Genomic DNA, 15460 nt, shown 5'->3' with positions numbered 1-15460 from the left:
TCCGAGGCTCTATGGGAATTCAAGGGGCACATCGAAGCCTTCCATGCCACGGATGCGACGACGGCGTCGCCAGATTAGGTGGGGGAGAATGACACGGCCCACGGACGAAGCATGATCCAAGATTGTCCGTGAGGGGCCGTGTCATGTACAAGGGGCTGCCCGAAAGCAGCCCACAAACAACCCATGAGCAGAACGAGCGGAAGGCCCATGCGCAGCCCATGAGCGACCCCTGTGAGCGGTGTTCAAGCAGCCCATGACGGTTCGGTTGGTCGCGTGTCAGACGGATCTGCAACCCTGATCTTGCTTCTAACACACGCCCATGGTCTGCCCAAGGCATGACGCGCGCGACCCATGGACTTCCCAAGGGCCTGCCGGGTGCAGACCATCGAGTAGCCTTCGAGTAGCCTGTTGTATAGCTTGTAATGATTATATGGATTCAAAATGAACCATTGGATCGGAGGGACAATCCACGGCCGAGATGCGACCCACTCTTGTATAAATAGGGATCCCTCTCCCACTTTGTAATCAGTTCGTTCACAAGCAATATACACTCTCTTTGCCCATTCAGTTCTTGTGTTCGAGCGTGTGTGTGTGTAAGGCTGACTTGGGATCACTGATCCTAAGGCCGCGCGGTGTTTGATCGACCGAAATTGATCGACCCGTGGCACTTACGTCTGTGAGCAGAAGGAGATATGCAGTGACAGGAAAACGTGACCATCACTGGAACGATTGGTTCTCGGCCTGGCTCTTGAGTAGGACCAGTTCCCCTTTTGTAAGACTGAGAACCAGAACGACTAGTCACAAAACCGGAAAGTGATGATAATCTATTTTCCATTCCCTTACAAAAAGCATTCTCTCTTTTACCCACGAAAAGATCAAAATGCTACAAACATTGTGTGAACTTCACAAACTTAAAAAATATTATACTTAATCTTAACCAAAAGGCCAAGAAAATTATGCTTAGGTTGGGGCATGACCTGGCTTTTATACACAACTAGTCTTACGGTCTTTGCGTGCCTATTTGATGTGGGACTCTTGATGTATGGCTTGTCTCTCTGGTTTCTTGTGGTATCCAGCCTTTTATGCTTTTTGTTGTGTCTAGTGAATGCCAAGAGTCCCACATTGAATGAGCACACACAAAGAATGTGAGAGGAGTTGTACATAAAACCCACCAAGCCTTGCTCCAACCAAATCATGCCTCTCTTGGCTTTTTGTCTAAATGTTTGCATCTCAACAACATTTAGAAAACTCTTAATAAAAAAAAAGTTTTCACAAATAATCTGTGACATCTGGATTTCGCCAGACCTTGAGTGTGTAATGGTCTGTGACATGTTGACAAGTTGTCGTCGGACTACTTCGTTGGCACCATGCACGGCTGACGTTTTGACACTACTATTTCCGTGTTGAAACGTCACCTTTCGTCACATTTTTATGGCCTACCCCTCACCGTTATGCCTTTGCCGCATCATATGACGATCCGATCACCATTTAGCTTATCGTCTCGTCTAAGAATTTTCTCACGTAACGCTACAAGCGAGACCAACCTTCGCTCTCGTGGTACGTCACCAAGTTGTCCCTCATGCAGCCTCCGGCGCCCCATGCATACGTACAAGCAATGAGCGTAGAGCCAAGAAATTTCTCCCCACCTTCAGCACGTTAATTTCCCAACCCATTCGGCAGTCAACAAAAAGGAAGATGTTGACCATGCAGCCACGTCAAGCTGCCCCTTCCTCATGCAAGCTGAGACCGTTGACTCCAATTGCTTCAGCCACGCCTTCTTCTTCTTTGTCACCCCAGCAAGCAGCCGCGTTATTTTTCCCTTCGGTGGCCAGCAAACGAAGACCAAGACATACAGAAGGCCGCGTCCATGCATGCAGGGGAGAAGGTGGCAGCTGAAGACTTCAGCTGATGGCCACGTCTCTTCCAGCTGCTCTTCGTCCAAGCTGCCATCGGCTAAGAGAAAGGTTGACTTAATTAGTCAAGAATTGGAACTCACGAAGCTGAAGCAGAGGACCGTCCCTTCTTCTTCTTCTTTGCGCTCAGCCTTTGCTTCATTTACAACAGCAAAGTCTCTAGCAAACTTCACCCAAACTCCCGTGCCGTTTCGCTTGTGCTTAGCTGCCGATTGCCGCACACCAGCTCCATCACCATCTCACCTCAGCCCGCTGCCAGCCAGGAGAGCTCGCCGCGTGCCGTTCCTCAGCCGTGTAGCTAGCAGCTCAGCCCACAGCTTGCTTCACCATTGCATCGCCTCGCCACAATCGTGCCTGCCACTCACGTTCCAAGGACTCGAGGCAAGTGGCAGTCCTATTATTCTATATTGCCTTTATAACCATTGGCACTTTCCAAATGAGCTCTTCCAATCTACCTATTGGACAAAATCAATTAGGGAGATCTCGAGTTATTTAAGGAATATAACGATAGCCCATCAATCATGCTCGCCCATACAATTAGGATCTAGGTTTCCATAAGTAAAACCTTCCAAGTATGCTTCGCCATTCAACGGATCTAAATTACCCGAATTAAAATCAAAACGAATAATAGATTCTGAGATGCTATATCCAGCCAAGAGATCTTCTTCAGTCGATAGAATCAAATTCTTAAAGAAATACTGAATTTTGGATAAGTCATCTTCGACGATGTAAAAGCTGTCAATGAGGGTAGACTTTGAATCTTGAGTCTGGTGGTTCAACAGTCTTCAGATTTTTATGAAAGAATCTGCAAGTCTTCAAGCTAGACTGATGGAAACGTTTTGTCAACTTCAAAACAAATACGGAAGTTTTCTCCAACAATCTCCCTCTTTTTGATGGTGACAAAACTTTTCTGCAGATTTGGATATTTTTAACTTGCAAGACAATACTCAAGCAAATATGGATATCTCACAAAAGATAATTGGCTTAGTAAAGATAGCATTAAATCTGCATCCACAAGAAATAAGTAAGTTAGTCCTATAAATGAACAACTATTTTTGTAATGAATACCAATATTGCTTAAGATATTGCAGCAAACATTTAAACGATCAAACAATCAAAATCCAAATTTAGTCACAACCAAACATCCAAACAAAAGTAAAGTCAATCAAAAGTGAAGTCAAACAAGAGTCAAATTTCAAATCTGCACCATCTCCCCCTTTTTGTCAGCATTAAAAAGGTAGAGATGAAAAGAGAATAAAAATATGATTTTTTTGGAATGCGAACGAGCTGGAAATCTCCCATTAACTGGACAATCCCTTCCAGCTTTTTCGAATCCTCCTTCAGCTGAGCCACTTCTTCACCCTTAACATTTACTTAAACTTGAAGAGTAAGGGCATGAATTTGATCATGCAAAGAAACTGAAGAAGCTTGACCAGCATTCTGCAAGTTTTGAACTTCGCATCCAAGAAACTTAGATTAGAATAGAAGTATGCAGTAAGTTCTAGATGAGCCTCTGTCGTTTCAGAGCATAATCGTTCAAGTTGAAGTATAGTGAATTTCTCTCGCAACTTCACATTCAAAGAATCAAGAAAATCAAAGTCCACACTTCTTGGGTTAATCACCCCTTGCTTTAGCAACTTAGAATAAAGTCACTTGTGTTCCTCAGAGCAGAACAAATCCGTCCTTTTGCTTCGAATATTTTCCACAATACCCATTTTAGGCTTAAAATGAGTGTACAACTTGTCATAATCATTTCCATCTGGCTAACTAAGACCTCCAACACATGGATCGCTTAGAATGTTTGCAAATGCTCTTTCTGCTAACCTTGCAGGAGCAACTCCCAATCATACCATCATTCATAGAAAGTGGGTTTTATTTCAATACCCTTTCTCTTTAAAAAATTCATCAATAAAATTCAAGGGAGTACCTCCCTCCTTCAAGGCAGAGTAGAGCTTAAAGGTAAAAGCGGGTTTTTGAGTTCTTACAGGTTCTGCATCTTCAATGATTTCTTCCTTCGCTCGATGATCAATATCCTGAGGTCTAGCTTGAGCAGATTCACGTGATTGAGAATGTTGTGGACTTTGATGCTGTCTTGGTGATTCTTCTTCCTCGGTGAGGTCAAAATGCGTAGGACCCTCACGCATGTGTTGTGGTCCCATGTTCGCAATCCGTAAAGACTTTCTTTGGAAAGACATTCTCACAGTCTTTAAGAGATTCCAAACTCGTTTCACAAGAAAGATGAAAACTTTGAGGATTAAATAAGAGAGTAAAAGAGAGAAGGTGAAGTTATGTGCTTTCTAGGGTTTTGTGAGTAAAGCGAAAGAAAACAAACGGTATATAAAGCAATTGAAGTGAAGCATATGGAACGTCGTAAAGGGAAAAATAGAAAAAATACATTTTAAAAAATAATTGCCCTTTTAAAAAAAATAGATAACTGTAAAAAAGATAGCTTCTTTTTCGAAAAGGAATGATTGCAATAATCACAAAAATTGGGGAAGATAACATCAATCAATTACAGATTAATAGATGAACGTACTTTTTTGAGATTTTATCCATAAGATAAATTTCTAAAACAGAAATAACTTACTATCGTGAATCTTGATCTTTTGAGTCTGAGTATCTTTAGATTTTTATCCTTGAATTTGAACTTATTCAAACTTTAAGATATTGAGTCTGGAACGAATAAGCTTGGATTGACTTTTCTCTAGTGGCTTTGTAAAAATGTTAGCTAGTTGATTCTTTGAGTCAATGAATTGAATCAAGACTTCTCCATTTTGAACGTGATCTCTAATAAAATGATGTCGAATCTCTATATGCTTTGCTCTTGAATGAAGAATTGGATTCTTGGTGAGATTAATCGCGTTGGTGTTGTCACATTTGATCTCAGTGCATGAGTCTTTGATTCCAAAGTCTCTTAGTTGTTGTTTTATCCACAAGATTTGAGAACAACTTCCAAGAGCTAAATGCTTTGCTTCTGCTGTTGAAAGAGCTACAATACTTTGCTTCCTTGAAAACCAATATATTGTCCTGTTACCAAGTAATTGACAAGTGCCCGAAGTGCTCCTTCTATCAACTTTGCATCCTGCTAGGTCTACATCTTAATATCCAAGGAGAGTAAAGTCTCAATTTTTAGGATACCAGAGACCCAAATTAGAGGTTGTTGCAACGTATTTAATGATGCATTTCGCAGCATTTAGATGAGATTATTTGTGATTTGATTGAAATCCGGCACAAATACAAACACTAAACAATATGTCAGGTCTAGAAGTAGTAAGATAAAGAAGTGAACCAATGATACTTTTGTATAGCTTCTGGTCAATTTTCTCTCCTCCTTCATCTCTGTTCAGCTTCGAGGAACTTGACATTGGTATATTAGTTTTTTTTTCAATTCTCCAAACCGAACTTTTTAACAAGTTCTTTAACATATTTTTCTTGGTGAATGAAAGTTCTTTCCTTCAATTGTTTTCTTTGAAGTCCAAGAAAGAAGGATAGTTCACCCATCATGCTCATTTCAAACTCATCATGCATAATCTTAGAGAATTTATTGCACAAATTTTCGTTAGGTGATCCAAAAATAATGTCATCAACATAGATTTGAACAAGTAAAAATTTTTGCTTTCTCTTTTGATAAACAAGGTAGTGTCTACTTTACCTTTAACAAAGTCATTTTGAAATAAAAACTTACTTAACTTGTCGTACCAAGCTTGAGGTGCTTGCTTGAAACCATATAAAGCATTTTTCAGTCTGAATACAAAGTCTGGTTTCCTTGGGTCTTCAAAACTAGGAGGTTGTTCTACATAGACTTCCTCTTGGATAAATCCATTTAGGAAAACGCTTTTGACATCCATTTGGAATAACCTGAAATTCTTATAACAAGCAAAAGCAAGTAAGAATCTAATTGCTTCTAACATTGCTACTGGTGTGTAAATCTCATCATAGTCTATCCCTTGCGTATATTCATTGGCCATGAGTATTGCTTTGTTCCTTATGACTTTTCCTTTCTCGTTCGTCTTGTTCTTGAAAACCCATTTAGCTCCAGTAACATATTAACTTTTGGTTTAGGAGTCAATTCATAGACATCGTTGATACTGAATTGCCTGAGTTATTCTTGCATAGCTTCAATCCAGCGTTCATCAGTTAAAGCTTCTTCTATGCTCTTAGGTTCTATTTCAGAAATAAGACCCACAACGCTAGACTCTTCACGCCTTTTGGATCTTGTACGAATTCCTTTATCAATGTCACTAATAATGAGTTCTATGGGATGACTAGACTTGTGCTTCCAGTTGCTGATTGGTTTGTCGCTGTTGATCTTTTTCTTCATTTGATTCTTCAATGATCATTCGTTGCTAGTATTATGAAGTCGAGCTGCTTCTAGAAATTTAGACTTTCTAGAGTTTGGAGCATGTTCAAATTCTTCAGGTTAAGTTTGAATCAATTGATTTTGTATAAAGTCTTGAAATTTGACATTCATCGATTCCTCCACAGATTGAGTCTTTTTGTTGTATATTATGTAAGCTTTGCTGGTGTTGAATATCCAAGGAAGATGCCTTAGTTTGATTTTTCTTTAAACTCCAATACTCTGGGTTCTGGTTGGTCTAAAGAGATCTATATGCAGGAGCTGCAGCATACGATTAGTGGAAACTTGATTTATTGGTTTGAAAAAGTTTATAACATGTTTTCCCAATACATACGGTGTGCATAATTCAGATTTTTGGTATGTCAAAGTTGGGTAGTCCACGAACAAGCTTCTTTGCAGAGATCTTGGCTATTTGCTTTACGTTGATGTGGCCAAGTTTTCTATGCCAAAGACTAGCTTCCTCTTGAATTGAAATTAGACATTAGGGTTTTTCTGGTTTGATATCCAAGAGATATATATTCCCAAGTCTTTGCCCCGTGAATGTTTGAGAGGAGTCTTTACTGGTTACTAAACATATTCCTTCTTGAAAGTTGATTTTGTAACCTGTATCGCACAGTTGTCTGATACTCAGCAAGTTGTAGTTGAGTCCATTCACTAAGGAAACATTACTGATTATGAGACTTCCAATCTTTACAGTTCTGTATTCCATAATTCTGCCTTTACTATTTCCTCCAAAAGAAACTTTTCCACCATTAACTTGCATAAGCTTTATGAAACAACTTGAGTCTCATGTTATATGTCTTGAGCATCCACTGTACCATTTAATATTTTTCTTGATAGTGACATCGATTCACTGTCTGAGTCTAAGTCTGTTTCTGATTGAGCCATTAGACAAATATTAACATAATCATCATCACTCTCTTCACATTTGATATCACTCCAAGTTTTTGCTTCGAGAGCCTTTTTGTAAGAAGAAGCTGTAGGGAAGGGGATGAAGAAATAAAATAAAATAAAATAAAAAAATCAATAAAAAAGGAAAAAAAAGCTTTAAAAGTTTAGGTTTAATCCGATGCGGGTCGGGTCCGGGTAGACAGATTGGGTTAGCGGGTAGGTTGGGTTTACCGGCCTGTATTCCTTTGCCCAAATATAGTAATAATAAAAATCACTTAAAAATCATAAAATTCATGAATTCATAAAAATCACTAAAAAATCATTAGAAAATCAGAAAAATCATAAAAAAAACTATAAAAAAAGATTCAAAGAATCTAGAAAATCATAAAAAAATGAAAAAATCTGAAAAATCATAAAAATAAAAAATAAAAAAATTCAGGAAAAATAAAAGAAAAATTCAAAAAAACTTTCTCGTTTAGAAAAATTGGAATTCCTTAAAAATTTTGCTAGTTCTTTGAATAGTTTCCCTTAAAGTTCGAAAAATATTTAAAAAATTGAAATTCCAAAATTGAGCAAACTTTTAGAGCTTTACAATAAGAGCTTTTAGATTACCATTTTCTTTTAGAGGCCATATTGGTTTATTTGTTCCGCACCTTAATATCTTGAGTATTATTTTCACTTTTAGAACAGTTAGGACAAATCCTAAAAATCTTTGATAGGCTACCTAGACTTTTTGGTTTGCACATAATTGAATTAGGAATCGGAAGGGTATTAGTCTTAGAACTAATGTAATCAAGTTCCCGTTTCAAGATCTCTAGTTGCACATGAAATGAGATATTCTCCCGTACCTCAGTAGGTTTTCAGTCAACCTAAATATGTAAGTGACAACTCATTATGTAGAAATTTGTATAGAATTAATTGAATGAAAACCAAATGTTCAACATCGCGAAAGGTATGGATTTGTGAGAACCTTAGTCAATTGAAGGTCATTGGCCCGAATTTGGCAATATCCCTAAATCTAGTTCCATCCATACGGAGGGGTAGTCCACAAAAGTGGTAAGTAATATTCATGCTTTGAAATGAGCTTTATTTTGGGTTAGTTTAATCATCAATGTTGCTGAGCTGCGGAAGATCTAGGGGTTCACACAAATTTATAACCAAACCATGTTACTGTCCCTGATCTTTATTAATCTCTTAACAAATAACTCGTTGGGAATATAAATGTTTATTGTTCCTTCCGTGACTTGAGTAGACAAGTTGCTTAGCACAGCTGCCTTTGACTATTTAAAAGATGTTTGGAGCATCTAGAAATTCATTGTGGTTCTTAATGCTTTTGTGGAACTAGATCTATTAATTTCCTAGGATTGGTTCAAAAGATGAACGGCCTCATCAAATGATGTCTTTTAGCTGTCGGTACAATAAAAGTATAGTAAAGACATGGGTTATCAAGCTATACAAGCACTATCGTTCTAGTTTTAGTTCTTAACTGAAATTGGAGCTCAAAACTACCACATGACAGAAAACTTGTGCTGCAACCTTCTATCGCCTCTTTTCCCTGGTGGAAGTCCATGAAACCAAAATGATACAATGAAGTTCACTAAGAAAAATGAATATATCACGCAAAGAAAGAAAGCATCCATTTCTTATTAAGATCTTTGCTGTTCAAAAGTTTTTGAATAATTCAGGTTACAAGATCTAGGAACAGCAATTCCCACAAAGTGAAACCGAAAAACTTGTAGTAGGCATACAAGACAATCAACATGCTAAGACAGAAGAAAGTCTGCATTATTACGGAGCAAATCAAGCAAACTTTTCTGTTGGTATCATTGGAACACAACGTCAACCAGTCACGGGGGTTGCTATCAGGCAAAGAGGATTCCTCTTCTGAACCGAAAGGCCATAAGATTCTTCCATGTCCATATCATCGACACTCTTCCCATCAGGTAGTTTCCAATTGAACCGATGAAGGAGATTTGCCAGTGCAAGCTCAACGATCGCAACACCAAAGTTTATGCCAGGGCATCCTCGCCTGCCAGAACCAAATGGCAGAAACCCATAGTTTTGTCCCTTATAATCGATGGAGTTGTTCAGGAACCTCTCGGGCCTAAACTCCTCTGGGTTTTCCCAAGATTTTGGGTCTCTGGCGATTGCTGTCAGATTGATGAATGCAGTAGTTCCTCTAGGAACGTTGTATCCCCTTATCTTGCAATCCTCGATTGTCTCTCTTGGAACTAGAAGAGGGAGCGGTGGATGGAGTCTTAATGACTCTTTGATGACTGATCTTAGATAGGTGAGTCCTGGAAGGTCAATCTCTTCAACCAGTAACTTTCCTTTTGCTGCTTCTCGAACCTCTTCTTGTGCTTTTCTCATAATAGTTGGATTGCGGATGAGTTCTGCCATTGTCCAGAGTATAGTGGCCGCAGCGGTTTCTGATCCTGCATTGAACAGGTTCTGAAACAAAATCCCAAGCAATTAGTCGCAATATTTTTATTTTTTGATCTAGTTTGTGATAGAGTGATACGGAAGTGAACAAAAGGAAATATGTCGAACACTCAAGGTAAGAGGAACATACAGTTATTACTCCTTTAATTTGTTCCCTAGTGAGGGCAATCGCTTGATTTGGATCCCTTTGTAACCGAAGCATCACGTCAACAAGATCTTCATGATCGGGTTTAGGCCTTTTAGGGTCTTGGTGCTCCTTGATCACGTCATCGTACAACTTGTCTAGCTCCCAGAAGTACTTTTCCACCTTCGCCTTGAAGCCATTGAGCCTGTTAAACCAAGCCATCTGTGGGAATAGATCTGCAACACAAAGGCCACCTAAAAGCGTCTGTATATCGCGGATTGTCTCGTGAAATTCACTCTTTACTCCGCCTCCTATAGCCTGGCATTTGCTACCAAAAGTCACTCGGCACACAAGGTTGTTATTCAATAGAAGCGCGAGTTCACCAATATTGACAGCACCTGGAGAAGAAGTGATTGCATCGAGCATGAGCGTAACCTCTTCCTTCCTCACGTATTCAAACAAATGGACTCTCTTACTGCTCAGGAGTTCTAGGATCAATAATTTCCTGAGCTCTCTCCAGGAATCACCATAGGCGCTGAATGTTACATCAGAAAGATTGTATGCTAACAACTTTGCTGCATAAAAGGGAGGTCTGCCGGAGAAAGCAATGTCGTGGACCTTGAATACTTCTCTAGCGACATCTTCAGACGAGATGACTAATGTGGGAACAACGCCGAGTTGGAGTAACATGATCTCGCCATACTGTTTCGAGAGACGTGTGAGCGATTGGTGAGGCGGGGAGCCAAGCTGGTGTAAATTTCCAATGATCGGCAACTTCCTAGGACCGGGAGGGAGATTCCTAGATGCTCGTGTGTTCTTTTTCGTGTCAATCAAAAAGACTAGTAACATCGGTATCACAAGAGCACATATGAGGGCCACAATAAGCTGAACACCCATGGCTTGATCTCCTTGGAAAGAAATTATCAGAGATGAAAACAACGTGTGAAGAGGTTTCATCGGAGGTATGGTGATTAAATAGTCTTAAGTAGATGGAAGTGGGAGATGTACATGAGCGAATAGGAAGCTTCGGATGTGTCATTTTCACCATCCTATTTACCATATTAAAAACTTTGGACTTTTCTGTTAGATTGGTAGACCAAAAGTTGAGATGTGGACAATTGGAGTGCCAGAACTTGACACAAGAGGACATTTAAGTGCCAAAAGTTAGGAAATGTACACTTAAGTGCCAAAATCGGAGAAAAATGGATTAATTAAGTATTAATGGCAAGAAAATCCAGCCAAAATGCTGATGTGGTATTTTTTTGGCAAGACAAGTGCAAAACGACGTGATTTGCCACAGTGGCATGACTAGATAAGCCGAAAACAACGTCGTTTTGCATGCCGACGTGACTAAATAAGCTAAAAATGATGTTGTTTTGTCTAGGATTTGAATTTTTATATAAATATTATTAAATTAAATTTACAACTAAATTATTCAAAAAAAAAAAAGGAAGAAGAAGAATTTGTAGAAGGCAGCCTTCACCATTCTGCAATCTCCCCCTCCTTTTAATTAATTATTTAATAATTTATTTTAAATTGAATTCAATTTATATTTATATTAAAAATCAAAGAAGAGGCAAAACGACATCGTTTTGGCTCTTTTTTGCTAATTTAGCTCTCTAGTGAGCCGCATAGCCGAGTTATATTATTAAAAGAATACCATGTAGGATTTCCTAGAGCTTTTGCCAGAATTAGTACTTAGATGTCCCAATTTTTTAATTTTTTTTAAAAGTGTCACTTATGTGTATCTTTCATAACTTTTGGCACTTAAAGTCCCCCCATGCCAAGTTTTGACACTTCTGCTAGCAAAAGTCTGATAAATCCTACTTTACTCAAAACTTGAGATCATTGGATTATGTGTCAATCATGATATATTTCCTACTCCACATTAAATTACATTCTAACGTTGGATTTTTTTCACCTAACACCTCATGCATGCGCCTCTAATAGTTTTTATGGAAGTATTATTTGCCACATGGATCATTAAACTAGCTTGTCGACAACATAGGAGTTGGTGACATTCATGTTTCAACATGGCTCCCCACTTAATCTATAGGCACGTTGACTTGATACCATTTGCTGAATATTTAGGTTGGCGCACATGAAAAGTTAGAGTTTGTTTGGTAATATGCCAAACAATGTCTCTTTCTATTTTTCATTCCCTGGAAATAAAAAAGAACAAAAATCCATTTGATAATGCTTTTGTGGAAGTATTATAGGGCACATGGATCATTAAACAAGCTTGCCTACAACATAGGAGTTGGTAACATTTATATTTGAACATGGCCTCCCACTTAATGTATAGGTATGTTGACTTGATGCTATTTGCCGAATATTTAGTTTGACACACATGAAAAATTAGAGTATGTTTGGGAATGTGCCAAACAATGTCTATTTCTATTCTTTTGTTCGCTGAAACAGAAAAAAGAACAAAAATCCATTTGATAATGTTTTTGTGGAAGTATTATATGGCACATGGACCATTAAACTAGTTTGCCTACAACATAGGAGTTGGTGACATTTATGTTTGAACATGGCCCCCCACATAATATATAGGTATGTTGACTTGATGCTATTTGCTGAATATTTAGTTCGACGCACATGAAAAATTAGAGTATGTTTGGGAATGTGCCAAACAATATCTATTCTATTCTTTTGTTCGCTGGAACAAAAAAAAGAACAAAAATCCATTTGATAACGTTTTTGTGGAAGTATTATATGGCACATGGACCATTAAACTAGCTTGCCTACAACATAGGAGTTGGTGACATTTATGTTTGAACATGGCCCCCCAATTAATATATATGCATGTTGACTTGATGGTATTTGCCAAATATTTAGGTCGACGCACATGAAAAATTAGAGTATGTTTGGAAATGTGCAAACAATGTCTTTTTCTATTCTTTTGTTTGTTGAAACAAAAAAAGAAAAAAATCCATTTGATAACGTTTTTGTGGAAGTATTATATGCCACATGGACCATTAAACTAGCTTGCCTACAACATAGGAGTTGGTGACATTTATGTTTAAACATGGCCTTCACTTAATATATAGGCATGTTGACTTGATACTGTTTGCTGAATTTTTAGGTCGGCACACATGAAAAGTCAGAGTTTGTATGGTAACGTGCCAAACAATGTCTATTTCTATTATTTTGTTCTCCATAGTAAAAAAAAAAAAAAATCTGTTTAATAATGTTTTTTCTTTCTAGGAATATTGTAAAAAATGTTGATTCTTTGTTCTTGAAAATAATTCTAGAATCAAACCTTTTCTTCTTTTTTTCCCCCTCTTTTCTTTTCTTCTTTTCCTTTTCTTCATCTTCCTTTAGCCACTCAAGCCTCGCGGTGGTTGGGTGAGCTCATTGGCCCTCGTTTGTCAGGTTGCTAGCAATGGCCGAGGTCGGGAATTGGTTAGAGGAAGAAGAAGAAGAAAAAAAAAAGAAACGAAAAAAGAAAAAAAGTCATAAAATTATTAAAAAATTAAAGAAATTCTAAGTCACAAAAAAACATTTGAGGGTCATACCAAATGCATTTCTATTCCGAGAATAGAAATTTTGCACACACAGTTATCAAACGTTTCAAATTCTAAGAAAGTTGTCCATGTAACGGAATCATATAAAATCAATTTTGAGCATAAATTGCTCACGGGAATAGAATGGTTACCAAATGCACCCCTAGTATAATGTTTGAGGTCACAAGCAAGTATGTACTAAATGCATTGTTGAACTTATATTGCATTAATTATCAAATATACCAATGTCCTTGTTGTAATTTTTTGATACAGAAGTTGACTGGATCCTAACAATTGATTGCTTGCATTGCAGATTTATGTAAAATTAATTTTTAATTTCAAATGCAAAATAAATGGAAAAGGAAAAAATTTACACTATGGTCACCCCAGAACATGGGAATGTGTTTGATAATACATGTTTAACATCCACAATACTTAAAAGCTAAAATAGGGAATTTCTTAAAAAAATAAGTGAGGTAAATTTAATATGTTTGTGAAATTAAATTTACTTCACTTGTTTTTTTTTTTTAATAATTAAAGCTGTTATGAAAAGATGTGCCAAATACTTCTCTTTTATGTGATATCTAGAGTATTTTTTTCCCGTATAAGTAAGTTAGATGCTTCATCCTAATTCTTCAATAGAAACGTGGAGATTGATCCCATCACATGCCCATATTCACAACAATTCAACTAAACCAATCTCAACTTAGGAAAAGCAAGAGTGACAACGGCCAAAGGACTGGACCGCAAAGAAACTAATAGGCTAGCCTTCAGCAAGGAAATGCCCTTATTTCAATCCACATTCCACATGATGTGCCAATTAGCTCATAAGTGCTTATACCTTGCAGTAGTATTCTCGCAACGAAGGCCCTACAACTCTCCAAATCGACGCTTAATAGCAAAGTCACGGCAAAACGAAAATCCTCGCCTACAGTGGACCAAGTAAATGTAAAGAAATGAGCAGTAGAACCATCTGGACCAGGGGTCTGATCTCCATTCATATACATTAAAGCTTCTTTACTTTCTTCATGGGTTATGGGCACCGTCAATTTTTGCTGCATATCGTCTACTAGCTTACAATTCAGTATAGCATTCAGACAAGATACATAGAAGTGTACATTGCTCATCTGAAGTACCTAAGAGACATTATGAGAAGTCAATAGTAGTAGAACTAACATATATTTGCTCTTCTATTTCGCCTCCCCTTCATCCATGGTGATATACCTGAGGGTGCTCATGGGTGTTTTTAATTGCTTTATGAAGATAAGCGGTGTCTTGATTCCCCAATTTAGTCCGTTGCACTCTCGATTTCTACCTGCAGAAAGATTCTTTATAGGATTGAAGCTTCCAAAGTTTAGATCTCAAAAGAAATTCTTCCTGCAGTATGGAAGGACATGGATTGCGCGAGTGTATTGTCTGGTGTAGACGCAAGAAATCCACTTTAAGATGATTCATATTATGAGGAAGCCGATGGGAATGTTACGTATTTAAAAGCTTCAAGGCGTCTTTAACATTGGAAAGTATTTGACAAAAAAACAAAAATTAACACCCCTTGGTCCTTGGTCCTGACAGAGCAAAGCTCTATTTGCAACTTTCAGAAAGAGAGGATCCTACTTCAATAATTAAAGAACTTACATGGATGTCCAAATCAAGTTCTTTTTTTTTTTTAGTGACCAAGGAACTGCCGGAGACCCCTTCGGGGTCACACCGCCCTTCGATGCCTGGTGGCAACGTTGGAACGTTGTTGCAAGCCACTATTTAGACGTAAACGCCGGGGGAGACTAGCCTAGCAACCTACCGCCGGGGCCCCCCCACTTAAATCATAGAATTGCTCTGGGAGTTGTGGCAAATGTGAGTTGAACCCCTAACCTACGGGATTAGGAGGCCAGTCCTCAACCAGCACAACCATTCGTGGGTGGGTTCCAAATCAAGTTCTTGAAGCTTAATTAAACCAATAATCCGTTGTTGCTAGTGAAATGAAATCAGCATATGAATTTACAAATTAGCTCATCCATGCACCATTAACAAGAACCATGTTCAACTTCCTTTCTACAAATTCAATAGGTAACATCCTTGATTCCGACATCGTAAGGATCGGCCATAAGGTCCTAAAGGGATTGATCATGGGCCATTAGCCACGGATCGATCAGTTTGATCAGCAAGGAATCACGAATCCATCATGGGCCATTGGCCATGGATCGGTCAGTTTGATTACCAAGGAATT

The 15460-nt window shown here is 38.2% G+C and overlaps 1 protein-coding gene across 1 annotated transcript; it reads right to left on the bottom strand.

Moving 5' to 3' along the window:
- Positions 1 to 8774: 8774 nt before the first annotated feature.
- LOC104437056 (cytochrome P450 71A9) lies at positions 8775 to 10687 on the bottom strand. The gene is made up of 2 exons (XM_010049929.3): positions 9734 to 10687; positions 8775 to 9612 (listed from the first exon to the last, which is right to left on the bottom strand). Exons 1-2 carry the CDS (start codon positions 10682 to 10684, stop codon positions 9001 to 9003), a joined length of 1563 nt encoding a protein of 520 aa, XP_010048231.2. The 5' UTR covers positions 10685 to 10687; the 3' UTR covers positions 8775 to 9000.
- Positions 10688 to 15460: the final 4773 nt, after the last annotated feature.

This window comes from Eucalyptus grandis, chromosome 10 (assembly GCF_016545825.1).
Source record: "Eucalyptus grandis isolate ANBG69807.140 chromosome 10, ASM1654582v1, whole genome shotgun sequence".
Taxonomy (NCBI): Eukaryota; Viridiplantae; Streptophyta; class Magnoliopsida; order Myrtales; family Myrtaceae; genus Eucalyptus; species Eucalyptus grandis.
The sequence above is the reverse complement of the archived record's forward strand: the minus strand, read 5'-3'. Positions and strand labels throughout refer to the sequence as shown.